Raw genomic sequence first — 26,534 nt, forward strand, 5'->3', positions numbered from 1 at the left:
AAAAACAACAAGCAAACACGGTTTCTAAGGCTTGTTTACTGGAACGAGGATTACACTCAATACAGAAGCAACATTATTATTTATACACGTAAATATCTTGACATTGTATTACTTTAAAGTGTAAAAAATCTAATTTTCTTTCAAAAAATTACTTTGGCTTCCATTTCTGGTTAAACAACACCCCTATTTCAGGAAAATCTCAACTCTGATAGGCTTTTAATGTTATAACGCCCAGCTAATTCCTTGCATGTTCCATGTGCAAAGAAAGTGCCTTCCATTTAGGTACCATAATATTTGGGTTGCTTTAATGCTTCATGCGTGTGAAGGTGATAATATTTAAGAGATGCCTAAGAAGAACAATATGAGGTTGCATTGTTGTCATTCATTCCAAACAGATACGGTACAGGGAGATAATTCATTTCTAAAAAAGTGACCCTTCCTTATAGCTCATGGTTATTTGGACATCCTTGTTATTGTTTCCTGATCTCAGGTGTCCAGGAGGCTGTGGTCATCTGCCTGAACAAGCAGACGAGGGAGGCAGCCGAGCAGAGTCTGTGTGTGAGCTCCCGACGCCCCCCCCAGCTGCTGCAGGACTGCAAAACCCAGCCCTGCCCACCCAGGTACACTAAATCACAGACATACATCATTATCATTGGTTTAAAATGGTTTGCGCACGAACATAAAAACACACATGATTGATGGATGCAGTAAAACCGAGGAGGAAATGTGTTTTTTCTTTTTTAAATAAAAAGGTTTTGGCTGCATTCAAGAAGAAAATATTAATTAAAAGCAGGACTCAGATCTGGCTCTGCTCTTTATTAGTTTGCCAAGACTGTAACCCAGAAAAAAATGCAATATAGAGAGCTGGGACATTCATGCAGCGTTTCCCAGAGCCCTGATCCTTTCCTGGGTCCTGCACCTGGAACTGCTCAGCTTTCAGACGATCAAAGAACTCGCATCACACCAGCTGGATCAATTAATACCGGCTAATCAGTGGTTGTGTACAAAATAGATTAAAATCCTTCTAATCCACTACGTTCACTTTAAACCACATGGGCCAATCAAATGATCATTTAGGCCACTTGGGTCCAAGTGATACTGAAGCAGAGTGACAGAGATCGATGGCTGTATCTTTGATAACAGGAAATGAATCCAGCGGGACGGCTTGTGAGAATAAAGCACAAAATAGGGACCATGTGTCGGTGGTGATATCTGCTAGGCTGACATGTGAAATTGTGCTTGGAATGAAACCTTTTTTCAATTGGTTTGTCAGCACAGAAATTCAGGAGACCTGTGCTGGAAAAGTTAGCAATACCTTTTTGAAGACTACTGTAAAAACGCTTTAATTTGGCTTTTTATACTACTATTAATGTCCTTTTAGTGATGACGCATCATAGGACAGGTTAATAATGTTGACATTTTTCCTGTCAAGAGGCTTTCAGAAAGCGCATCAGGCCATCATTCAAAATCAAAAATGTGCATCTGCCATTACATTATGACATATTTTGTATCATAATGCATGAAAAGTCCTTATGAATTATGCAAAATTAAAAAAAGGTTCATCCTTTGTGAAGAATTAATGGAAACAATAACGTATTTTTGCTGATTTTGAGGGAGTAAAGCGGCCAAAACAGCAGTACAATCCTTTTCTGGGGTTATGTTTTTTCAGGGTTTTTTGGGCATCAGTTTGGGATACAGTGGATGAACAACGAGAACCCAAAATGAAATACCTGAATGGCTAAACAGCATAATAGCATGATGTCTAATATTACGAAGCGGTGAGTGGATTTTGCGGTAGGCCACACGTTTAAAATTAACACAGTGCGCAGTGTCGGTGTTCCACCACTCTAGTCAGAAAAGCCAGAGGCTTGCAGCCTGCCCCGGCCTGTTTTTCCAGGCCTTGAGTCTTGTTTTCAGGCACAACAAACGCTGTATTGGACTTGTTTCCTTTGGCTCTTTACTCCCTCCCTGAGGCCTCCTCACCCTCGCATATTAAGCTACACTCTTTGGATACTGTTGCCTCTGAAGGGAAACAGCCATAGGATTTGGCTTTGAGTATAGTACCGATCCTGAACAAAAACCCTCATTCCCAATTCTCCACAGTCCCTGGACCCTTGAGTAAACATGAATAGTTTTGAAAATTCACCTAATCTGTCAAGCAAGAAGTAAAACCGCTGCCATCTCGGTCAAAGCCGAAGCTTTACGAAGCCTTTTTAAAGGCATAGCGACAAAGACACATGCCACATCGTTTTCAAGATTAGAATGAATGTGCTCAGAAAACTTTGAAGCTGGATCCTTCTTTCGAAAGAAAATGTGTTCGGCATCAAAAAGAATATTGGTAAATCGGGGTCGTTGGGAAAACACAAGTGAAGACATTTTGCCTTGGGATTTCTCAAATATCCTCAAATTCAGTGGGAGATTTGATGTTTCTCTGACAGTATCTGGCCCCATGAATCACTCTTATTTCGTTTTCACTTGTATTCACTTTCATGAATTTGCACATTCATAAGACTGCGAGAGCGTCCTCTGAGGGCATCAAGTAAAAATATCAAGATACTCCTGTATAGATTGGAGAATGTGGCTATCTACATATGCATTTACCCTAAAGATAAAGCATGTTGATGAATCTGGAACCACAGAGGTTATTATGCAAAATCCACTTCCTGTCTTTTATAGATAAACATGTGTCCCCTCTGTGTAAAGAGACTCTGGAAATTTCAGGAAAACAGATTCTCTCTCTTTTTGTCCTGATCCATTTCTATAAAAACCTGTCTGAAAATGAGCTGATCAGATTTTGGCCACATTGTGATGTCATAATGTTTTTTTGGCTTGTGTAACCATTAGCCAATCACCAACCAAGGTAACCCCCCCCCCCCCACCTTATCACCTGAATCTCCTCCTAGAGCACCATTGTGTTCTTTTTAACCAAATCTCTCTCAGAGGGGCATGGGGAGTAGCTCCTTATTTTCATCTAAAGTAACAGACAGAGAATCAGCACTTTGTTTCAGCCCTGTTTCCAGAGGGGATTATGGGTAATGCTGCAATGATCTGTTTGGTATTTCGAGCAAAACACTTCAGAGACATGTTGTGTATATAACTGAGAACTATAATCTATTGATGAAAAAAGAGTATAATAGGGACCTTTAAAAGTTAATAAACTGTGTGTTGTTAAAACAGGAAGGTTACATTTGGTTGTCAACATTTCGCAGTTTGATGCTGAGCGTTGTGTTGCAGATGGAAAACTGGGGAGTGGAGCTCCTGCTCTGCTAGCTGTGGGGTTGGTCTGATGACCCGCACTGTGGCCTGCTCTCACCGACCCTCCCGGGACAGCAACCGGACCGAGGTTTTGCGGGATGAAGACTGTCAGAGCCCCAAACCCATCCCGGTCCAAGCCTGCAACCGCTTCGATTGTCCTCCCATGTGGGACACTCGAGCCTGGGGACAGGTAAAGGATCTCACTTGTGTTTCCATCCCTATTGTAAATACTGCAGTTATTTGTCCGAGGCCTGAAATACAATTGAAACCTTTCCCAGTGAAGACAAAAGTCAGACGTAAGTGGGTGTTAGTGGGGTTTTGTCGAGTTGGAAATGGGCTTTAGGAAGTTCACCAACATAAATGCCTGGCACAGCAATTAGACTGAAGCGTCTAGCCCTTATTGCTAATGTAATCCCCGGCACATCTGTTTTTTCGTAGTGCTCCCAGAGTTGTGGAGGTGGATTTCAAAGGAGGCAGGTCCTGTGCAAACAGCGGCTGGCAGATGGCAGCATCCTCGAGCTGCCTGACACCTTCTGTCCGTCCGAAAGCCCCCCGAGCCAGCAGATCTGCGCCAAGCTGGAGTGCCCAGCTCGATGGGTCACCATTGACTGGTCCCAGGTAGACCCTCCTTTTCTAAATATACCATTTGCAAACCCAACAGGATCTGCTTCATGTCTTACAACATCTTTTTTACCCGTCCAGTGTTCTGTGACCTGTGGAAACGGCATTCAGAGACTAGAGGCAGTGTGCAGAAGACAAGGGGAGGATCGGAGACATCAGAACTTAGACCCCGAGAACTGCTCCCTGCTAGCCCGGCCCACAAAAATCAGACCATGCTCCCTCAGGCTCTGTGAGAGTAAGACACCCTCTGTTTGGATCTGTTTAGTCAAAATGTGCTGCTTATGCTGTGTTCACATCAGGGCTGTGCTAACATAGTGCATCAACACTGTAAATGATGTTATCTAAATGAGGCATAAATATGCTTAAACACTCAGATATCTACATACTTAGTAACTTTGTGAACATTTGCTGCAAAGTCTTTACATTGACTTGCATCATAAAAATGTTTTGGTGTACAATTTGATGGAAAGATGTGTAAGAAAAACGTTTTTTTAACATCAGCAGTTGCTTACAGAATTACACTAGTTTTACTTCAGAACTTCACCATCATTTTCATATCACATAAACATGATATTTGATTTACTGCACCTCTCAACATCAATGAATTGAGCATATCATAACTGTAACATAAGCCCACCAATAACCAGTGGAAAAAAAAGGTGTGACCGTGACTTGTTAATGGAAATTCTCATAAAATCGTATCAAAATCAAATCATTAATCTGTAATTTAATTTCCTCACAGACTCTCTCAAACCCAATCCCATCATACTGGGCCAGAAGAAGGTGTATATCCAGTGGAGGAAGGGGAAAAAGTTACAGCTGGTGGTGGGGGGCTATGCCTACTTGCTCCCCTGGACGACTGTAGTCCTTCGCTGTCCAACTAGAAACTTCCGCAAAGGCCAAATCCGATGGTTGAAGGAGGGAAAGCCCTTAATCGTCCCTCCGCATCTCTCCATGACATCACTGGGATACGTGAAGTTTCAGCAGCTTCGTGCATCGGACGCCGGGATTTACACATGTGTCGCAGGTCAGGCACGGGAACATTTTGTACTTCAGATCATCGGCAGCAAACACAAGCTCTCTGCTCCAGTGTCATGGCTCCTTGGGGGTGAACAACAAAAAGTTAGGGAAACAGACGTAGCCATGAGAGAAAGATTTCAGGAGCTACCCGTCCCCCTGAACCGATACGACAACATTGTGGAGCAATTGCTTGAACTCAAAGGCTCTCTCCAAGATGAGAAAGACCTTGCTGATAAAACAAAGAAGAACCGCTCCACCCTGGAGGACGAGAGAGCCAATTCAGAACTTTCTAGCCTGCTCGTACTCATAGCAGACACCCAGAGGCTCGATGAGATCATGCACGACCTCTCTGAAGGAGGACAAAGGGAGGGGCAACTCATCGCACAGTTGCTCAGTGAGCTCGCTATCACACAAGGCGAAAACAATGAGTCTACTCTTCACCCCCCGGAAAAAGCAGAATCTTCCACACCGGTGCCCCCGCTTAGTAAACCCAGCATCAAAGCTCCGCGGCTAAGAAGCCCGGTGATAATCCAGCGGCCCCGGAAGGTGGGGGTGGTCCCGTCCTCTGAAATGACTGTACATGTGGGGGTCCCGGCTCTGCTGCAGAAACCCATTGCTAGTTTGGAGCTGAGGTGTGAGGCCCTGGGGAACCCCGAACCATCCCTGACATGGACAAAGAACGGCAAAGAGCTGCAATACAACAGCAGGTAAGAACTGCCCTTTAAAGGTCACCTATTATGCAAAATCCACTTTTTCATGTCTTTTATACATAAACATGTGTCCCCTCTGTGTAAACAGATTCTGAAAGTTTCAGGAAAAAAGGTTCCCTCTCTTTTTGTCCTGATCCATTTATATAAAAACCTGTCTGAAAATTCAGGGGATCAGATTTTGGTCACTTTATGACGATTTTTTTTGGTCATGATCTGTTTGGTATTTCTAGCCAAACACTTCAGAGACATGTTTTGTATATATCTGAGACCTATAATCTATTGAGTAAAAACAATATAATAGGGGACCTTTAATGTGGGCTTTCAGGCATCAATAAATCTGCAGGTGTTGTTGTTAAAAGTAGCGGATTTAGTGGTTGTGTTGTCTTCGTGTTGGCAGAGTAGGCCTGTTGTCCTCCGGCTCACTGAGGATCCAGTCTCCAAGCAAGCCGGATGAGGGTCTGTACACCTGCACGGCCAACAATCGTCTTGGAACAACATCTCTTTCATCTTGGCTGCAGATTACAGGTACACCGAATCTCACTTCTAGCATGTTGGAATAAACTGCCTGCTAATTCACTTCTGGAGGGGTCTTATTAAATAATAGTGAAGGAAAATGTCTTAGAAAATTGCAACAAACACCTTAAATTAATTTCTAAGGAAAGAAAAAAGAAAACGAAGCAGGTTACCACTTTAAATATGTTGTATATACACAGTTAAGGTTAGAGACCAACTAAGGACTTTTTAAAGTGTTTTGCATACCCCGGTGTCTCAGTGGTTGGGAATGTCCAAAGCTTGACACAGCGCGTTCATATCTGAGCGGTGCTGTCATTCGTCTCATCGGAGCCTGATTATTGGCGACCTTGCTGCATTTTGATCAAAGCCGCCGGCCGCAGGGTCTTCCTGATGCTCCGGCACTCTTTTTCCCCATACGACAACAATTAAAGGTTGCAGGCAATGTTTCAAAGAAGATTAATGGGTGCACCCCACTCACTTGACCTCAAAGGAAGATAAAGGGGCTTAAAGGGGCTGAAAAGTGTCCAACCTGCGCTTTAAATCAAAAAGTGGTTATACCCATTGTATTTATCTTGATGCCTATATAAAAAACACATCTCATGACTTTTGGTGTCAAGATCATCTTCAGATACACCCAGTTTTATATGGTGTCTTTTTTAAATTTCTGCTGAGCACAATAATATTGTTTTAAATGTCTGTTTTCAGGTGGCAAAGGAAGAAGCTGCGTCCAAAGTAATGGCATTGGAGCAAATGGGCCTATCTGCTCTGAGAGGAGCAACAGCAGCCAGTCTGCAGAGCTGTGCCACGGACAGGCCTGCCCCCTCAGGTACACTGCTGCTACTACATGCTGGTCACATTCCTGATTCCCCATTTACTTGCATTTCAAACTTACTACATGTACCTAGAGAACTGGCAAGGAAAATACTCAGATGTTTCCAAGATAGCAAAATGCTAAAGACTTAAAGGTATATGGAGTTTTATGAAGTACTTCTCCATGGTCAGTGTGTGACTGGCCCTTTGGGGGGAAAAAAAACAGGAGTGCCATCGAGAAAAAAAGCAATGTACTGCTGTGTATGGGGGCAGAAGCAAATTGTAAGACTGTCTGATGACAAATTAAAGCAGTAACTATATTCTAAATATAGCGTACAGTTAAAACTGATATTTATTATTTAGGTGTGTAAAATGCATTTTTCTGCTGCCTCTTTCCACAGCAACACATTACTTCCAGCTGGTACCCTTGTGGAGTTTTCCGCTATTTATGCAGTGACTAACTATAGATAAGTAGCCTACATGTCTTTACTCTAAAGCAGGGGTCGGCAACCCCTGGCACGCGTGCCAGCATTGGCACGCGGCACCGTAACCAGTGGCACACTAGGAATAAGTGGAATAAATGTGCAATAATATTTAAATTGTATTTTCGCATCCTGAACGAGACCGTCGCCAGAGCGCGTCTACCTGCAGAAGGAAGCCATGCACGCAACGCAGCCCCGCTGACTTTCTGCCGCTTTCCTCCGTGGTGCAGTGCTGATCGTTTCACCACAGAGGAAAGCACTTCACTAATTGCAGTCCCCATAAGGAGCTGTACAAATGCCGCAGTTTTTGCGTGGCTGTGTCTTTAGTTGAAAGCCCAGTGGCGATCTGCTCATCGAAATAATATGCTACAAAGGGGCGGACTGGCCATCTGTGTGTTGAACTTTCCTGTCGGCTCCCAGACCGTTGTCGAGGAGGGCAGCAGCAACAAGCTTCAGGTTGAATAACCCGCTTTAGCTTAAATGACTGGAGAGAGGCAAAGTCTTCTTGGGAGGCCGTTGCATTTATTTAGCTGTTCTTCTGTTTCACAAAATACATCACAGACCTCTGTTTTTCTGCTGCCTCGTTTCACTTCCAGAAACATACACACGTTCCCCCCTCACTGTCGCTCTGCCATCCACACACACACATGCACAAGCCACACGTCTCTCTCTCTCTCTTAAAGGGACAGCGATCTCATCTCACTCTGCATGACCCTAATATCATAACATGTGTGTTCTGGAGAATCACAGAACGGACGATTGTCCTTATTATTATGCCGTTTAAACCAATTATTTAAATGTGTAAGTTTCGTTGACAGGTCCACACACTGCTTCCCCGCAGCGAGGCTCCCCCCGCCCTCCGGCTGATAGTTCAAGAGCGTCAAGCTCCTCAACCCCTCCCCCCCCCCCCCCCCCCCGTTGATAATTCTCGATTGTCGGCACGCTGATAACAATTTTTTTTTTAAATGGCACTTCATATCAAAAAGGTTGCCGACCCCTGCTCTAAAGGAACAACACATGTCCTTTTAGGTGATGAGTGCCTCTGTTGGCCAAAACAAAGATTGATACTTTATTATTATAACTGTATAAACACTGTAAGTCATTGTCCACTTTTCCTCTGTGGTTGCTTTAGGTGGCGGATGGACCCCTGGTCACCGTGCTCAGCCAGTTGTGGAGGGGGGTCCCAGAGCAGGAGTGTCCGCTGTCTGAAGGGTCCTGAGGGCCGATCCAGAGAGGTGGAGAGCCAGCAGTGCCTGGGCAGCGGGAGGAGACCCCCCGACAGCCGGCCCTGCAACCAGCTGCCCTGCGCCCGGTGGGCCTCCACGAGCTGGGGGGCCGTGAGTCTGCTTCCATTCACTACACACACTTCTGTACATAGAGGCTGTTTTCATTTAGTTCGAAACAGGTTCAACGTTAGACATTGTGTGTCAGTTCTTAGTCTGTTCATTTGGGGGAGTTTTTCATATGCCAAGTACTTTTTGGTGTACAGGGAAGCCCCCTGCTAATCATTCTTTAAATAGTAACCAAAGATGTGTTGCAGTAAGGGAAGTCACCCTTTGTATCTTTGTTAATGACATGCACATCATGTTTAAAAATACATGTCTTTCTGGCTGGAACAAGGAAGTATGTCATCTAAAAAGCTGAACTCGCTTGTAATTCTAATGAAATCTTCCCTTTTTAGTGTCATGGTCAATGTGTGGGTCCCAGTTTGGCTACACAGCACCGCCATGTTTACTGCCAGGACATAAACACCACCAAAGTCCCCTACAGGATGTGCAGTGGACTCCAGAGGTAAATATGGGTATTATAATATAAATGTATATCAGGAGTGGAAATATGATGTTGATGTGGAATAGATAATATCACATTTTCAGTGTAAAAGCCCCTCCCCATGTATTTCTTCGAGCTTCCTGACCATTTCCTGTTATGCATTTGTATTTTTAGACCCGTCTCCCTGAAGAATTGCTCCACAGAGGCGTGTCTACTCCACTGGCGCGTGGGGCCCTGGACGCCGTGCACCGCCACCTGTGGACGGCACGGCTTCCAGTCCCGTCAGGTGACCTGTGCGCACCGCCGGACAGGGAAGGCCACGCGGGAACATCACTGCATGTGGAGGCCCCGCCCCCCCAGCTGGCAGCGATGCAACATCCTGTCTTGCGGCAGAGGTGAGGGGAAGCTGCACGATGGAAAAATGTAGAACTGGTTGATTTAAAAAATATTTGATATACCATGTTGAATATAGTATTACTGCATTTGTTGATGGTGGAAATTCCTCGGAGTCATATAAAATGTAAGGGGAATAAAAACAAGATTATGTTCAAATAGCATTACAAATATAAACGCTATACACCCTTCAGTTATTGTACTGAATAATCACACATAGGGTATTTAGCATTGTACTACAAACAAAAAAATTAGCATTATTACAAAAGCAGATAGTGCAGATAAAGTGAGAAGAATAGACTTACATATCAAAAATAAATCATAAATAATATATATATATCAATATTGATTATTAAACACATTTTCTTTGTTTTTTAAGATGTTGTAATTTATGTTTCTATTCTTGTTTACTTATTTTACCGATTTACTTGTATTGTTGTTTTTTAAGGCAATGACTAGTATTGGTCCTGTTATACACTTTGTATTTATAAGTCTGTTGTTTTCACATGCACACACATTTCCTTCAGGGTTAATAAAGCTTACGATAGGTTAAACTAGACGTTGTCTTGTCTGGTCTTTATCGTGTGGAGATGCTTAAAGTGAGTATTGGTATTAAACTGCGTCGTCTGTGTTTTCCAGCCGGAGAATGTCGGGACAGCACGAGGTACTGTGAGAAGGTCCGGCAGCTGGAGCTCTGCACTCTGCCTCAGTTCAAGAGCCGCTGCTGCCATTCCTGCAAAAACACCTGAGGAGGGCGAGGGGGGGGTTAAGACGAGGGCCAGGGACGACCTGGAGAAGTCGGGGACGGCCAACAGAGACTTAAGACCTGGACGCCCCATCCTCACACCCACAGCTGTGTCCAGTGGTCAGCGCTGGATGTGAACACCTGAGGAACAATTGGATGGTGGTGATCCACTTCCCTCAAAGAAATCATGTGTGGGTTTGAATTTTCAAAGATGTGGGAGGAGTGACCTTTAAGGAACTTTTACCTCGCTCATGAAGCTTTCCTGAATTAAGCAAACGTAACGTATGATACATTTCCATTGTGAGTGATTGAAACTGCTGGTGACTGCGTGGTATCATAAAGGGGAACTCATAAATCACATTCAAAACAAGGTGTATTGACAAGTAGGTTATTCATATACAACCTGGGATTTTCCAAGTAACAAACAAAAGTATATAAACAATACTGGTAGTTTCAGGGTATTCCTCAAATAATTTCACAACATTTGTGCAATTAGGCCTATAAACACAAATGTGTAATTCATTTACTTTTTGTTCAACTATTGACTTCCCACCCAGGGATTCTGGGTAGTCCCCTGAGCTTCTGATAACCACTGGATAGTTGTGTGTTTTGCATTTATTGCAAGGGTGTCCAGAACAGTGTTGATGAAAAGGTTTGATGCTAAATACATTTGTAATAAAGAGTTGTGGGTAAACTCTAAACACAGCCTAATCCTCTGAAGAGAAATGCCTGTCATATCTGATGATGGTACAAATGGTATCATCCACATGGGAAAAGATTAGGTAATCTAGCACACGTTGTTATCCATCGGTTGGGTCATTCAGAGGGCAAAGGAAGTATGATTGCAAAAGTTGTAGCTGCATGTTTTGCAGAATAAAAAGTACATTTTTATCTTGCATGGGTTGCACTATGGAGGTGTACGACTGAAGCAAGTCGAATTTTTTGAGAAATACACATTTATATTGCACTCAACTCATCCAAGTCTTTGTTCAGAACATTGCTTGCGGGGTTCTTTTTAGTTTGTAAAGTTACATTGTTTATATATTTTGTGATTTTGTTTTGTATTTCGCGTTAAGATATTTGTTTAAATGTCCCTTTAACCACTTTGTGAACAGGGTGTGAGCGTAACTGTTTCTCCTCTCCAACTAAATCACACCCCGAGTTCCTTGATGCTTCATCATCAGATACCTTCGCAGGTGTGGTTATTTGATTTTGTGAAAGTAAAAACAAGAAAAACATATGACCTATGCTCTTAAGTTATGTAGATATTTGGTATGTCCTTTTAACTATTTATTTTCATGTGTGTTCTTGTGCATAGTTTTGTAAATAATTGCAGGGGTGGGTTTTAAATATTAATTTTCCAACAGTTTTTGGGGTATTTCATGTGCATGCAATAGGGACCCTCTGCTGGTGAACTGATGTGTTGCTTTCTGCTCATGCCTGGTTTATCATTTAATAAAGCCAAATACATTCCTTTTAAAAACTGTTTGTTGTGGATTTTTTTGAAAACAAAACTGAATGCATTATTTAGTCCCGTCATAAAGCTGTGATTGTTTTTATATGGTTCTTTAGCACGGCGGCTGGAATTTCAGATGTAAATTACTCACATCACTCAGCAGAACTTACATTATTGCAGTGGGAGTTTCTACTGTTACCAGAAAAACAGGTTGTTACAGCCTCAAGCGTTAACATGTCATAAACCTCCGTTCATGTGCTCGACACACTGGAGTGTACTTCCTTATTTTTTTTCTCATTTACAACAAACAGTTCACTTTCCACTTCTCCGCTCTGGAAGAAGGAAATGCTTTTGCAGGATTCCTCTGAACTAAGAGGGGAAATTGCTTTACAAAATGAGAGAAATGCTACAATTCACAAGGCTCCATCAGCACATCATAACTTTACTTTTCTGATTCGTGCTGAGGATTTTTTTTCAGGTTCGTTATGGTGGAAAGGGATGGTTGTAATTCTAGTTTGAAAGCACTCGGGGTTCTGCGAGTTTCCCTGGTGGATGAGCTGGAAGGACGAATTGACTCTCTGCTGGAAATCTTAGTAAGTCGGGAAGTGTTCACTCGTGACGACCGTGAGGAGGTGTTGTGTCATTTGGGACCCCGGGCAAGAGTAAGAGAGGTGTTGGATATCCTGCAATGTAAAGGCAATGAAGCAGCTGATATTTTTCTTTCAATTAGTAGTCATCCTCAGCAAGAAGCACAGATACACCGCAAAGAAGGAAATGCAGATCCGCCTCAATCCGTGGGTATGCAATTCAATTCAAAGTTGGTATATTTAAGATGAAGAAAATGCTGCAAATTGAACATGTCGAAAAGCATTGCATTGTTATGTAAGAGTACTTTTTTTTTATCACATTATCTTCTCTTTGCAGAATATAAGAAAGTCCAACAAAAGCATAAAGATGTCATCAAGCGGCGGAGTGAGAGCATGCTCTTCTACAACACTCGACACGGGGAGAAAATTCTTTTTTCCGAACACTACGTCAATCTCTTGTTGGCAGACGGACACCAGGGCTTGGATATGAAAAGACATGAGGTGCTGACGTTTGGTCAAAAGCGACTCTCTTTGCAGCAGAAGTCAGCGGTGCAGAGAAAAATCACACCGGCCGAACTCTTTCTAAGCACAAATGGAAAACATCCAGTCAAGAAAGTGTTGGTGTCGGGGGTGGCGGGCATCGGAAAAACCATCCTGGTGCAGAAGATGCTTTTTGATTTTGGAGGAAACAGGGACCATCTTGGATTTGACTTCATCATCCACATGACCTTCAGAGACCTCAATTTGATCGACAAACCTACGAACTTCCGGGAGCTGGTGCTGCGTAAAAACAGGCACCTGGCTAAGGAACTGGATAACATTTTAGAGAACGACCACAAACTGCTGATCATATTAGACGGCTTTGATGAGTTCAGACACTACAGGAGTTGTGATGTAGACACATTCGTGACTGAGCCTGATGAGGATGCAGAGGTGGTGGAGGTCTTAGGGAGTCTGATGCAAGGCGAACTGCTCCCCAACGCTTCTATCATGCTCACAAGTCGACCTGCAGCCATCAACCACATCCCGGTGGGCTGCATCGACCGCTTTGTGCTCATCTCTGGTTTCTCCCTGACTGAAGTTCAAGACTTCTTCTTACGGTATTTCCAGGACAGTGCCACTGCTGACCGCATGTTCGCAGTGGTATCGGCCAATGAGCTAATGCTAACACTATGCTACATACCTGCATTTTGCTACATTGTGTGCTGCATCCTTCAAGAAAGCAAGGACCTCAGTGGAGAAAGCCCCAAGACCATGACGGACATTTATGTGCAGTATCTGGTGGCCTTGCTTCGCTCTCATACTCAAGCAAGAGCCCAAACGTTTTGTCAAGTGCAAAAGGAAGCGCTTTCTAAAGTCGTACTAAAGCTGGGTCGACTCGCCTTCCTAAAGCTGATGGAGCATCAAACACTATTCTACAGCAGCGACAAAGACGTGGCAGAGCTAGAGGGATGCATCGTTGTAAGCACCTTCCTGGACAAGACGGTGGCACAAGAGCCCGGCTGCACTGAGGAGGTTTACTCCTTTGCACACCTCACTGTTCAAGAGTTCTTCGCTGCAGTTTATTGCGCGGTGACGGATCACCCGTTACCTGAAGCTCTTCAGCAAACTACTAGTCCTGGGGAGGGGTCCAGCGGCGGACATTTGGACCTCTTCCATCGCTTCCTGTCTGGAATCCTCGCTGAACGCAACGCTAACCTTCTATCAAGGCAGGTGGGGCTGAGTTGCAATAAAGAGAAAGTGGACAGCTATCGTCAGAGGATCATCAAAGAGCTCACAATGCTCTGTGAGAGTGGAGCTCCTATCCTCAACCATTTACACTGCCTGTTTGAGCAACAGGACCCCTCTCTGGCCCTCTCCGTGGAACCTAAAACACTACAGGTTAATGTTAGCGATGAAACACTCTCCCAAATGGATTACAATGCCATCAAGTACTTCCTAAACCTCACCAAGGGGGAAATATTAGAGCTGGATCTGACAGGAACAGGAGTAAGCTGCGAGGCCCTTAGAGATATTCAGCCGCTGCTGCTCAGATGTAACAGACTTTGGTGAGTTCAAGGTAAATCTGGTTTGCATTTATCACATGGTGGTTTCTTTCTTTGTTTTCAATATCTGCAGGCTTGTGTTCCTAACACTTATCACAGAGCATGCAGCAAAAAGTGTCAACAACACCAGCTTGAAAAATATATAATGTGGCTTTTGCACTGATGCACTATTTCATTATTACAGGCTTGGAGAAAATATCCTCGGTATGGACGCAGCTCGGGTCATTGCTGATGTGCTGCAAGTGTCAGAACATTTACAGCAACTAGGGTAAGATGTCAACTGATTACACAAGCTTTTTTAGGAAAACATTTAAACCAGCTATAAGAGGATATAAAGGGCACAATGAGAGAATTTGAGAACTAAACTGTGTTTCACACTTCCCATTTTAGAATCGGATGGACAGACATCGGCGATGATGAACTACTGGCTCTTTCTGGTGCCATACGGGTGAATAAAAAGCTTGAAGAGTTGTGGTAAGGACATCATGGGAGGGATATGCCACATTATATATTTTAGGGAAATGAAAGTCTTGCCAAGATCATGAATGTCTGAATCATGGTTCCTGTAATGGCTAGAGATGGAATTATGTGGAGAATAGTGTGTAATTATATTTCACAACTGGTGCAAAGGCAACCTAAATCAGCTTTCCAGTAAACCCACAGTTTTTTATTCTACCTGCTTTATTGAAATGCCATTAAAATGCTGGGTTCACACAGAAAACAGAAAGGAAATCAATAGACAAGAACATAAAAAGTATGAAAGAATATAATAAAATGTGATCAAAACATAACAAATAAAGAGTTTATTACATAAACATCGGCCTAGTCTCTTTTCTAAAGTGTGAACAAATTGTATCACAAGCTTGGCCCTTTATTCTCCCAACTGTATTCCATACCAGCCTTTGGGTGAATGTTTTTAATGGTCTTTTAAATTCAGCTGCAATTTAGCTTTCAATTTGGTTAAGTGCACTCCAGCTCACTTTAGTAGCACTTTAAAAGCCATACAACTTAGCGTATATTCTTTTGAATCGCAGGCTGGAGGGAAACCGAGTGAGCTACAGAGGTCTGCTGTCCCTCAGTGACTTGACCCCGTACCCTCTGAAAAAAATTGTGTGAGTGTGACTTTTTTAATAATAAAAATTATAATCTATATTTAGACACGTTATTTTCTAAAGTCTCTTCCTTTTCATACAGAGCCATCTGGAATGACCTAGCTGACACAGATCCAGACTCCTTTTGCACACAAGAAAGCATAACTGTGAGCTTCACAGACGATGGTATTTGGGAAGGATGGGGGAAATGGGTCTTCAAAAGGTGTGAGGTTAGCAGCAATGATAAGTTAGTAACAGTTCTCCACAAAGTGTGCAACATATCCGTCCACTGCTTGGAAGGCCAGTGGGCGAGTAATTTTTACAAGCAACTGTTACAGCTCATCAAGCAAAGGATTGAGATCTGCACCGAGGACGACATGCTCAGGAAGCTGGAGAAGTTTGAGACCATTTTGAGCTTCTAATAAAGATGAGGACCATAGTTGAGTCATAAGCTAGACAACACAAGTCAAATGTCCCTTTGGTGCTCAATTATTTCTGTGACACGTGCAAAAATGTTTCCTGGCCAGTACGGGTATCGAACCCGCGACCTTCGCGTTATTAGCACGACGCTCTAACCAACTGAGCTAACCGGCCACGTGGTACCATATGTTAAGTTAATTCTATATCCCGAATCTTGACTTATTTTGGGGTCTTAGTTTCTTGTTTTTGATAATTTTACACTATTTTAAACTATACTTCCTTTACCTATACACAACATGTTTTTATGGAGACACTTAATTTAAAGTTAGTATTGATATTTTTCATATTTATTGCGATCTTAATGGTCAATGAATATTGGTCTTTGTGTGTATTACGTTGATATGTCTGTCGTGTATATGTGTATTTAAAAACAATGTTTACAGAAAAGTTCGATTTATCGTAACTTATGCACGTTTGTTAATAAAATGTTAAAACCTCAGTTATTTTGCATTTTATTTTGAAAGCTAAGTAGCGGAAGTGCTTTCCCTGATTCAGATATGACGAAATTATTCTGCGACAACGAAGTAAAGACGATCTTATAAAGTTAGCCAGCAAGCTAACTCGCTTTCTGTTATTTATAGGTCAGCAAGCTAAGCTGTTTCCACATCTTAAACTGGGTGAGTTATTTAAATCATCACGCAAGTCTAATGCTTAGTGAAGGATTGAATTGTTTTGAAATGCAGTGGCTATGACTGCAGCTTTTTTTTAAAAGCTTACCCGCGAATACTCATAACAACTTACAGCTGTTTGCTAAAGCCTGGTAGCTATAGCTAACGCACTACGTAACTTGGCTTTACGTAGAAGCTAATGTAGAGTTGCTACATGTCAAGCTAACGGTGTTATAATAACTAGCGATATCAATGTAATGTGTTGATGCTATTCAAGGGGTGTGTTCATCATAGACTGTTGTATTCAGCGTATGGGAGTTATTAAACTCAATATGAATACTTGTCAATGTAATGTACTTCTCATGTGGTCATCCCATGGTCCTACATTCTTGATGCAAATAAACATTTTTAAAAGATTGGTAAGGTAAACAATGAAGCGAGATTGATGTTACAATTGAGTTTGTATGATACACATTTTTAGCCAATTTGAGAGTATGGGTTTAAGACAGGATAAGATTTAAATTGCTGATCCCAATGTAGGATTTGTTCCTTCATAGCAGCTAATAAAAACGGAATTGCACATAATATAAACATGAAATAAAATAGAAAATAAAAAAACTATAAATATCATAAAATAGAAAATAACACAGAGCTACAAATCTAAATATAAACATATTGACAGTGAAATATATGTATCTAAGCCTATCTTCAAACTATGAAGGGCCACATTTCAACTGAACTATATGAAGGGCCAAGGATTTATCAACATCTGCTGGCTGTTTTTAAATATTTAACATATAAGAGACATAAAGAATTGCTGAGAACATACACTCTTTTGAAAGGTCTCCTATATAAGTCAGTAGCCTGAAGGACTGCTTGTACTTCCATTTGTGCATGAATAATTTCATAAAAGATGTATCAATTATCAAAATAGTTGCAAACTACTATTCTGTTGATCGACTATTTGTTGCAGCTTCACTGAAGAAAGCATACGTTTGCCCCCCTTCTTCATTCTAGAAATCGTACAGTACACCTTAATGGACATCGCTCTGCTAATTTACTGTTTTTAATTTTAAAAAATCTGACAATGACCTGTGTCACAGTCCCACTTTCAGGATGATCGACACAGAGAGGGGAGTTGCTGATGCTGGTCCAGCTGAAGCTAGCAGTAAGAGCATGGAGCTGGAGAAAAAGAAGAGGTCCCGTGTCAAACAGCTGATGGGGGACGTGAAGAAGCAAGTGGAGTTCTGGTTCGGAGACGTCAACCTTCACAAGGACCGCTTTCTCAAGAAACTCATCGACGAGTCAGACGATGGATGTGAGGGAGAACAATAATACTCTGCATTATTATCAGCCATTTCATTATTTAGTGCACATTTTGAATTGAAGGCACTACATGTCTAAAGCAATTGACTGCATTTTCTTTTTAGATGTCGACGTATCGGTATTGGCGAGCTTCAATCGGATGAAGAGGCTGACCACCGACACCAAGCTGATTGCAAGAGCCGTGAAAAATTCGTCTGTCGTTGAGGTACTTTGAGCAGAATCATGTCGCTCTTCTGTAGGATTTCTTAGATGTTTTCCATGGCTCAATAAGTCTGTTTAATGCATTGACCAGAAATGTGTTTGTATTTTGTTTCAGGTGAACCTCGAGGGAGATAAAGTGAGACGTCAGTTACCGATTGGAGACATGCCGAGTAATGTGGACAGCCGCACTGTCTATGTGGTAAAAAGAGTTAGATTTTATTATGCTATCATCTATAGTACAACATGTTAATCTGCTCTAAGCTTTTTCATGTGGGAGGCTTTTTGACAAACAAGACTAGTTATTTAATCTAGGATGAATCACTAATGGAAGCAATCGTTACTCGCAGCTCTATTTTGAATCATAAAATAATAAATGTTTTCTTTTTTGCCACAAGGAACTTTTGCCCAAAGATGTGTCGCACGGCTGGATCGAGAAAGTTTTCACGAAATGCGGGAATGTGGTATATGTCAGCATCCCAAGATACAAGACCACCGGAGACCCAAAGGGTTTCGGCTTCGTGGAGTTCGAGACCGAGGAGCAAGCACAGAGGGCCATAGAGGTAAACGCATATTATGAGTAATTGTTAATCCAGCCCAGCGTTTTGCTTCTGTCAGGAGGAAATCTAACGTGTTGATCTCTTGAGAACAGGTGCTCAACAACCCCCCTGAAGACGCTCCCAGGAAGCCTGGGATGTTCCCCAAGTGCAAGAAAGGGAAGCCCCTCCCTCAGCCGGCCGACAATCCTCAATCAAGTACCGCTATTCAAAAACATTCCTTATTTACTTCTCTTTAACATGTACTGATTAGTTTAGATCAGGGGTGTCCAAACTTTTTTCACGAGAGCCACAGACAAATATACGAAGGGCTGGGCCCCTCACTACAGGTGAGGTGTATTGTCTCATAAGTTATAAGTGGGCAATATCCATCAAATGTAAGTAGATGATGCTTAATCAGCGTACATCACAGCATTAGGGTTTCACGTATTTTGTTGGCAGCTCATTCCTTACAACAGAAGCCTCAGATTGCTTATGATAAGAGGAAATAGGAAGGGTATATTTCAAGCTTGTTATGAAAATAAGTTATATCTTTTATTGGGCTTATCAACACATGAATACTACTATATAATATCTGTTTACATCGATATTTAAGAAGTAAAAGACAAGCACACGTTTCATTTGAGGGCCATACTGCATTATATTTTTTGAATTTGCTGAGGGCCGATTCAAAATAGTCCGCGGGCTGCATTTTGGCCCCCGGGCCGTAGTTTGGACACCCCTGGTTTAGATAAAGGTTATTGCTTGCTTTTCCCATTGGGAAAAACAAACAATAACAGTAAATACTTCTCATATTAACAGTAGTAAGATAAAATGTATAGAGTGACTATAGTTAGAATGAGGGGAGGCGTGTGGTGCAGTAGGTTGTCCGTAGGTGTTGGGATCAGGGGGTCACAGCTGGTTCAAACCCCACTGCAGTCAGCATGTCGTTGTGTCCCTGAGACACTTCACCCCAAATTGCTCCTGTGGGTATTGCCCACAGTATTGAGTATGTTAGTCGCTTTGGATAAAAGCGTCTAACAAGTAACATGTGATGTAATAGATACATTTACTACTTAGAAAAAATATATAAAAATAAGATACTGTATATTACATACATAATAGAAGTGTGCAGTTTGACTACAATATGTACTATGTTCAGTTCAGGGTTGACAGGGAAAGCTAGTAAGAAAAAAATAAATACAAAACAAGGAGAGTTCACTGACTAACAATGAATGTGATGCTGCCATAATAACCAGAAAGAGCCTGGAGGTGCAATGTGTTGCATTGATGCCATGTCTTGACTTGACTACAGGTGAAGAAGAGGAGAAGAAAAAGCGAAAGAAGAAGAGAAAGAGAGACAGTGCCACAGCGCAGACTTCCACTGAAGAATCTAAAGAGCAGGAGATGGAGGCAGAGCCGTCTGAGCACAAGAGGAAGCGCTCCTCAACGGGGGATTTTAAATCGGAGGACCCTGGCACTCTGAAGACGCCGGACAAGCTGTCGGAGAAAAAAAGACGACGGTCCCAGACAGCAGAGGGACCTGAAAGCGAAATACCATCCAAGATGAGGAAGACGAGCAAATGTGAAGCTGGAGAGAAGGAGAAAGATTCAACAAAGACGAGTAAGTGACGAAAATTATCCGAAATAATACGAGTGATTAAAATACAATACAAATGTTTCCTTTTACTCCTTCCTCTGTCTTTTTCACAATCTGAAAATACATGACGATGCGTTTTTACAGCATTGCAACCATGAGTCAGTTGTTTTGAGCGTGTTATTCCCCTTTTCAGACCCGCCCACTAAGAGTGACACAGAGCGAGCTGTTGAGGATGGGAAAGAAAACGGAGATGATTCTACAGTTAAAGCAAAGAGGAAGAGAAATAAGAAACACAAGGAGAAACTGAAAATCGAAGAAGACGTCATCCCACTCCGGGTTCTGTCAAAGTAAGACCCCACATCCCTTTTTTCTGCATGTGTCAACACCAATGAGAAAATAGATGAAAACCCCTTTTTCATAGTGAAAGGATTTGAACGAATTGATTGAATAACTCCGTTCCTCTTTCGTCCACGTCAAGGAAAGATTGGCTCAAGTTGAAGGACGAGTATCTGACCCTGCAGAAGAAAAGCATGAAGTCCCTGAAGAAGTGCATTAACCAGATCCATCACCAGGCGCCCAAGAAAGTGGTGGAGAAGAAGGACGATCCTAAAGAAGAACACAGTGAGTTTGCCTCAGATGGACTAACTGCAAGCTGTTTATCTACATTTTTCTTGTAGTTCTTTAAAATCATTGCTCTAAGCAGGGGTCGTAAATGAACCCATGCTGATATTCCCTTGAAAACCAAAAATTGCAAAGATATAAAAGCAAAAATGAATGCCAAAATCAGAGGTTTGATGCACATGGCTTGTTACACATGACATGGTAAAATAATATTTGATCGTCCCTGGGTGGACTTGAACCACCAACCTTTCGGTTAACAGCCGAACGCGCTAACCAATTGCGCCACAGAGACATGCTTCATGGTGGCGGTGTGGCCTCATCTTGTTAGTCATTATCTGTGCACAAAGCAAGGTCCTTAAAGGCATGGTTTGTTTAAGACCTTTTGGGAATTCTGTTTCTCATCAAGTTTTTTTCCCCTTTACATTTTCATAAAACTGGTACATGGGAGTGCGTCATGTTTTACATATCAGTGAACATGGCATGAACACTGTCTAACCTGTTGTTAAAGTTATTTGTGTTATGCAATAATGCAGTTTTTTCCTCTCAAATATAGAGATTTCCTGATTTTCCCAGTTTTCTATCAAAATAGTGGATTTATTTTGATGTATTGGGTTTTTATAAAACCGAGATGAACCTTTTTCACCATTTTATAATGACTCATTATTCTCGATATAAATTATTGCGCCAATTCTTTACTAGATAAATTAATAATGAAAATAATCGATCAAATTGAAATAATCTTTCGCATTTGACTTACAATAACATCACTGAACATGACATAAAGACTGTCGAACCGGTCTTATGCACAGTATTAATATCACCATGTTACTCCCAAAACATCGCATTTGTAGTATTATTGAACCTTTTCTAGTCATTTTGTTGTGTGTGTTTTTCTTTCCGCTAGTCGAGAAGAGTGAACAAGAGAGTGAAAAAAGTGAGAAGGTGAATAACCAGGGCCCTCAGTATACGAGCGGAGTCATCCTGAAGATCACAGACAGCAAGCCGCTGCCGGCCAGGAAGGTCATCAAGGTACAGTACAACGTTAGCATTGTTATCACCTGTGTGCGGTGATCGAATCATGAGTAAAGACTCACACAACTTGTATCAATAGTTTATTTATCATATGCAAAGTTACAAATAAACAGACATTCCCAATAAGAAATCTCTGTCACCCTCTAGCAGTTCTCATTTAATATAAATATGAGGAAAAACATAATCGTCAAGCAAGTAAACGCAAAATTAGAATCTAAAACATGAGGTTAAAATACAAACATAAATACAATATTAAATACAATTATATAAATATGTGGTGGTAGACAATATTACATTTATAATGAAGCTTATTGCAAGTTAACATTTGAGATGCAAAAGAGAAAGTAATTAGGATTTTGAGAAGTAAAAAAACCACCCAAAAAGCAGTTTGTATATAATGTGAAATAAAATGGACCTTTGCATTGTTTGAATAAAAACATTTTAGAAGCACCTTTTTCAAATGTAAGTGTATGTGATAGTATCAGAGCACAATATCAAATGATAAAGGAGAATTTGCCTCCTGTGGAAATCACTAAACCACTAATATGACAACTATTAAGTGAGCTAGTTATCAATAAATTGTAATCCTGCATATATTTGTATTATTATGAACCAAAGCTTAAATCTCTGTGGTATTCTGTGCAGGATTCTCTGTCCAAAGTGTCCCCTGTGGCGTACATCGACACGCTGGATGGAGATACTGAGGGTCACGTCCGCTTTCACACCCCCGAGGGCGCTAAAGCTGTGAGTGACGTGAGAGCAGAGCTGCAGAAAGAGCACAGCTGGGTGCTCGAGATCCTCTCAGGTTGGAATTATTACTTTGCTGCCTACTGTATATGCGCACTTAATCATCTCTCAGTTTAGGAAATGGAAGGCGATGACTCGGCTGCTTTTTAAAATGTGTGATTATAGGAGGTCATCTGTTTTTGTCTTGCATTCTCTTTTTAGGATCACAGATTTAATGTTGCGTCGTGAGTATTAATCTCAGCGATGTAAATATCTGCTCTATGCTTTTTTTTTTTAAAAGGTGATCATGAACAACGGTACTGGCAGAAGATCTTAGTGGACCGACAGGTGAAGCTGAATCGCCCGAGGGAGAAGAAGAGGGGCACAGAGAAGGTGAGATTAACCTCTAGATTTTTAAATACAAACAAACATAGTTGCCATGTTACCGTGCACAGCAATATATCATTGATTGTTCCATTAGTATGAAACAACATGTTAATAGTCACTTCTTAGCAAATGTATGAGAAATTACAATCTTTAGCTGTGATTTAGTAATACAGACTTTAAGTAGTGTTTTGATATTGTAAAATGCATAACAGATAGAAAAGGTTAAGATTGTATATTTGAGAAACAGCCTATCCTGACTGCACCTGGATACACATTTGACATATGAACAAATACGGGTAAAGCCCAGCCTCCTTACTTTGTTTAATCACTCTCACATCTGACTTCTCATTGTGTAACACTTCAGCTCATATCCAAAGCTGAAAAAATCATCCTCGCCCGGGCCAAGGAGGCCACTAAGCACATCCGTTTCCAGGAAGACTGACGACTTTTTTGACCACAAACACGATGAACTATGTGGACTTTACTCGAAGGGGACTTTTGATGTTTATGAACTATCTGGAGGAGAACTGAATGCAACATTTAATGAATTACGTGTTACAATGTGTTAGCACTGGAGCACCCACGATAATATGGAAGGCTGATATGCATATGGACAATTTGGCCACAATTAAAAAAAAATTTTTTAAGAAAGCTTTAGTTGTATATGATGTAAATATGATTGATTTGAAAGTTCTCCCAATTCAGATGTGTACAAGTCCAAGCTTTTCCTTTTTGAGGATATTTGTCTTTTTTGTTTTTTTAAATAAAATGTAATTATTTCATTATTACAGTATCTATTGTTTGGTGTTTATAACATGTATATCAAGTTTGTGGGAGGAACAATTATTCTCTTAACATTAATTTGTACTCATTCCTAAATAATACTATGGAGCATTTTAATTTGAACACTAGAGCTTAATCGTCCAATATCTTCTTGATTCCTAAATCATGAACTTATTTGCTACTCGGAATATGGAAACCTTCAGTTAAGTAGATTATAAAGCACTCAAAATATGCTGTGGAGAATCAGTGAGATGCTTAATAGTATAAAAATAGCTGCCATTACATAATATCACTGCTGTTAATGGCTTTTATTGCTGCAAAGGTGGAGGCTACCTGAGGTAACGTGTCCTCAGAGAGCTCAGCTTTTGGTGGACACCATGTAGCTGTAGATGTGGTGTTCCTCAGAGCTCTCCTCTGGGCTCTCCTCACAAATCCCACCATCAAACCAATTCACTGCTTTGTCCCCAAAGCTCTTCTGGTACGTCCTGGATTCTTCGTTGTCCGGGGAGGTGCGATCCAAGCTGGGAGATCCTCCGTCTTCAGCAGAACGAGGAGGTTTTTCGGTGGACTTGCCCCCTTCAGTGTCACTCACTTTGGGATTAAGGCTGAAAGGCTTCTGGTTTGTGTTGTAGCTCTCGATAGGCTGATGTGTGATCAGTGAGAAAGTTGTCTTTTTGGGCCGGGCCTGCTCTGGCCTGCACCTGGGTGTGTCCCAAGCTTTGTAGGCCTCCCTCATGGTGGTTGTGGACTCAAGGGGCTCGTTGACCCTCTCTCTGTGCTCCATTGGCAGTATTGGTTTGGTGCGCTGACATTTGTGTGCCGGGAAGTCTGTGTGTGTTGTGGAGATGAACTGGTTCACATCTGCAGATGGAATGGACTCTTTGGCTTTACCTCGGCCCTGGAACTGGGTTTCAGGGGACCCGTTCTCAAATGACTTATGGGCTGCGTCAAAGAGCTCCCTGTAGAGGGGCACTGCCGCCTGTAGAGGCAGACCTTTGTTCTGCTGCACCGGCTGTTCCCTGCGTTTCCTGGGCTGCACCGGATGGGCAACATAATCTGATCGGTAGCTGGTGATGCTTTCAATAGGCTGAGGTTCTAGCTCCTTTGGGACTGCTTTGCAATTAGCTCCAACGTGAACTTTCTGGAAGGGACTTTGTTTGGAAGTGCTGATTGGGGCAACTAATCCTTGCTTGACTTTCAGGCTGTCAGCTAGCTTATACGGCTGCCGCTTGATTACCTTCCATGCCTGGAAATCATCTGAACATAAGAGAAGGGGAGAATGGATTTAAAATCAGAGTGTGTGTATTTGTTGTTCTGCAACGTATGATTCTACTTACCTTTGTACACCGATGTGTAAAACATGGCTGCCACCTGGTTGGCTATGGAGCGTGCAGGATTTTGGGGAGCGCTGCTGCATCTGCGTTGGACTTTAGGGGGCAGAGACTGCTGCGGAGCCTCCGGTGGATGGTGCGTATATTTGTGGGTTACATAGACTCTTCTGAAACGCATTAATGATATGAGCTTTAGCTTTTTATTTTGTCTGTCTTATACAGGTTTAAAACCACACCTCCTCCAACATTCTCCTTATGCTGTGTGAGCTGTGAGCTCAGGGTTCCCATGGCCATGGAAAACCTGGATTGTTGTGACATTTAAAAATCTATTTTCCCCCCCAATCAGTTAAATCCTTTTGAAACACACAATTCTACATTAGTAGTTGTTTACATTCATATGATAGTTAACATTTGTAGACAGTTCTGTTTGTGTAGGTTGTCAATGTTCTAGGATTTGTTATCAGGAATCATTTTGTGTCCTGTTCAACTCCAGGGACCTACATTTCCCAGAATGGCTTTCACCACAACACCTGTGCACCCAGCAGCACTGCAGCATGGACTGTTGTGCCTCACAGGTGGGGAAGTACAGACACACTCTCAAATGTGGGACTAGACTTTTAACTCTTACATGAGCGAGCCCTTGTCAGAGCTGGTCCCCTTCAGCGTGTGGTAAGGGGCTTTTTGTGGGGCGCTGGTGACCATGGCCGCGTGGCAGCGCGGGGGGAGGAACTTCTCTTGGTACTCGGTGGACATGGAGATCCGTTTGTGGGCTCTCTCTCCGAGCGGCTTCCTGGACACCAAGGAAAGGCAAGTTTAACTCAAGAACATTGAGTTTAATCCACGCAAATCCTATTAATGCTAGAAGTATAAAATAAACTAAATATAAAAAGGTTTGAATACTGAGTGGACAACTCGGTATTCAAACCTCAGAGAATACAATTAAACATTTAACTCATGAATGTTATTTGACCTACATTTGTGTGCCTGAGTTAGCACATTTCTACATTTTCACAATGATAATCAAAAAGCAAGTTTTACACATTGGGCTTTTGTGTTTTAATCTACATACAAACTGGTTACGAATAAGAATGTAAAACAACAAAACGCATTTGAAAAATACAAGCAGGTCACTAGCTAGTATTTTGGGTTCTCTTTATGAAAACCTTTTTCAAATTGCAATATTTCCTCTGTTTAGATCAAACCTTATACAAAGATGATCTCACCTCACAGATGTGGCCGGTGGTTTTCCGTTTTGCTGCCTCATGTTTTGGGGGTGCATCGCTCTTCAGGTGCTTTTTGGCGTCCTGTGTCCCGGGTGGATGCAGCCTGCTCGGTGACTGCTGCAGGCCTACAGCATATGAATTATTGACCGGAGAAACATGGGCTGTGTGTTGAACGAGACTGGAAC

General features: G+C 42.0%; 4 protein-coding genes across 7 annotated transcripts in view; 3 read left to right on the forward strand and 1 right to left on the reverse strand.

The window, feature by feature from the left end:
• Window positions 1–11,802, forward strand: part of adamtsl3 (ADAMTS-like 3) — a 91,707-nt gene extending 79,905 nt beyond the window's left edge. For both annotated transcript variants that reach the window (XM_079669211.1, XM_079669212.1), the window contains 11 exons: window positions 491–620; window positions 3,235–3,445; window positions 3,694–3,873; window positions 3,958–4,111; window positions 4,619–5,603; window positions 6,004–6,131; window positions 6,825–6,945; window positions 8,544–8,748; window positions 9,093–9,202; window positions 9,356–9,576; window positions 10,214–11,802. In XM_079669211.1, coding sequence (XP_079525337.1) covers window positions 491–620; window positions 3,235–3,445; window positions 3,694–3,873; window positions 3,958–4,111; window positions 4,619–5,603; window positions 6,004–6,131; window positions 6,825–6,945; window positions 8,544–8,748; window positions 9,093–9,202; window positions 9,356–9,576; window positions 10,214–10,323 — 2,555 coding nt within the window. In that variant the 3' untranslated portion in view covers window positions 10,324–11,802. The remainder of the gene's footprint in view (window positions 1–490; window positions 621–3,234; window positions 3,446–3,693; window positions 3,874–3,957; window positions 4,112–4,618; window positions 5,604–6,003; window positions 6,132–6,824; window positions 6,946–8,543; window positions 8,749–9,092; window positions 9,203–9,355; window positions 9,577–10,213) is intronic.
• A 102-nt stretch (window positions 11,803–11,904) lies between these two features.
• Window positions 11,905–16,417, forward strand: LOC307031802 (NACHT, LRR and PYD domains-containing protein 3-like). 2 transcript variants are annotated; one of them, XM_079669213.1, is made up of 6 exons: window positions 11,905–12,573; window positions 12,700–14,410; window positions 14,592–14,675; window positions 14,798–14,881; window positions 15,442–15,519; window positions 15,602–16,417. In XM_079669213.1, the coding sequence occupies exons 1-6, from the start codon at window positions 12,261–12,263 to the stop codon at window positions 15,918–15,920; spliced, it is 2,589 nt and encodes an 862-aa protein (XP_079525339.1). In that variant the 5' UTR covers window positions 11,905–12,260; the 3' UTR covers window positions 15,921–16,417. The 2 variants fall into 2 exon arrangements, with proteins under 2 accessions (XP_079525339.1, XP_079525340.1); XM_079669214.1 differs by having other exon boundaries at window positions 12,444–12,569.
• A 37-nt stretch (window positions 16,418–16,454) lies between these two features.
• On the forward strand, window positions 16,455–23,797 carry larp7 (La ribonucleoprotein 7, transcriptional regulator). The gene is made up of 13 exons (XM_079669226.1): window positions 16,455–16,595; window positions 17,690–17,904; window positions 18,017–18,117; window positions 18,229–18,312; window positions 18,509–18,673; window positions 18,763–18,865; window positions 19,962–20,270; window positions 20,440–20,593; window positions 20,725–20,867; window positions 21,772–21,896; window positions 22,545–22,704; window positions 22,927–23,018; window positions 23,377–23,797. Exons 2-13 carry the CDS (start codon window positions 17,703–17,705, stop codon window positions 23,452–23,454), a joined length of 1,716 nt encoding a protein of 571 aa, XP_079525352.1. The 5' UTR covers window positions 16,455–16,595; window positions 17,690–17,702; the 3' UTR covers window positions 23,455–23,797.
• saxo2 (stabilizer of axonemal microtubules 2) lies at window positions 23,473–26,485 on the reverse strand. Of its 2 annotated transcripts, none has more exons than XM_079669228.1 (4): window positions 26,350–26,485; window positions 25,755–25,916; window positions 25,133–25,290; window positions 23,473–25,052 (listed from the first exon to the last, which is right to left on the reverse strand). In XM_079669228.1, exons 1-4 carry the CDS (start codon window positions 26,403–26,405, stop codon window positions 24,154–24,156), a joined length of 1,275 nt encoding a protein of 424 aa, XP_079525354.1. In that variant the 5' UTR covers window positions 26,406–26,485; the 3' UTR covers window positions 23,473–24,153. The 2 variants fall into 2 exon arrangements, with proteins under 2 accessions (XP_079525354.1, XP_079525353.1); XM_079669227.1 differs by having other exon boundaries at window positions 25,133–25,293.
• Window positions 26,486–26,534: the final 49 nt, after the last annotated feature.

Source organism: Notothenia rossii, assembly GCF_949606895.1.
Source record: "Notothenia rossii genome assembly, chromosome: 3".
Classification (NCBI taxonomy): domain Eukaryota; kingdom Metazoa; phylum Chordata; class Actinopteri; order Perciformes; family Nototheniidae; genus Notothenia; species Notothenia rossii.

Excerpts from the sequence above, each read along its gene's own strand:
- LOC307031802 (XM_079669213.1), top strand. The coding sequence starts at position 12,261 with ATGGTGGAAAGGGATGGTTGTAATTCTAGTTTGAAAGCACTCGGGGTT. Across the intron at positions 14,411-14,591 it reads CTCAGATGTAACAGACTTTG|GCTTGGAGAAAATATCCTCG; the intron begins GTGAGTTCAAGG and ends TCATTATTACAG. Across the intron at positions 15,520-15,601 it reads TACCCTCTGAAAAAAATTGT|AGCCATCTGGAATGACCTAG; the intron begins GTGAGTGTGACT and ends CTTTTCATACAG.
- saxo2 (XM_079669227.1), bottom strand. The coding sequence starts at position 26,405 with ATGCACCCCCAAAACATGAGGCAGCAAAACGGAAAACCACCGGCCACA. Across the intron at positions 25,294-25,754 it reads TCTGACAAGGGCTCGCTCAT|AAGAGTCTATGTAACCCACA; the intron begins GTAAGAGTTAAA and ends AATGCGTTTCAG. Across the intron at positions 25,053-25,132 it reads TTACACATCGGTGTACAAAG|ATGATTTCCAGGCATGGAAG; the intron begins GTAAGTAGAATC and ends TCTTATGTTCAG.
- larp7 (XM_079669226.1), top strand. The coding sequence starts at position 17,703 with ATGATCGACACAGAGAGGGGAGTTGCTGATGCTGGTCCAGCTGAAGCT. Across the intron at positions 20,868-21,771 it reads CGATCCTAAAGAAGAACACA|TCGAGAAGAGTGAACAAGAG; the intron begins GTGAGTTTGCCT and ends TCTTTCCGCTAG. Across the intron at positions 22,705-22,926 it reads GGTGCTCGAGATCCTCTCAG|GTGATCATGAACAACGGTAC; the intron begins GTTGGAATTATT and ends TTTTTTTAAAAG.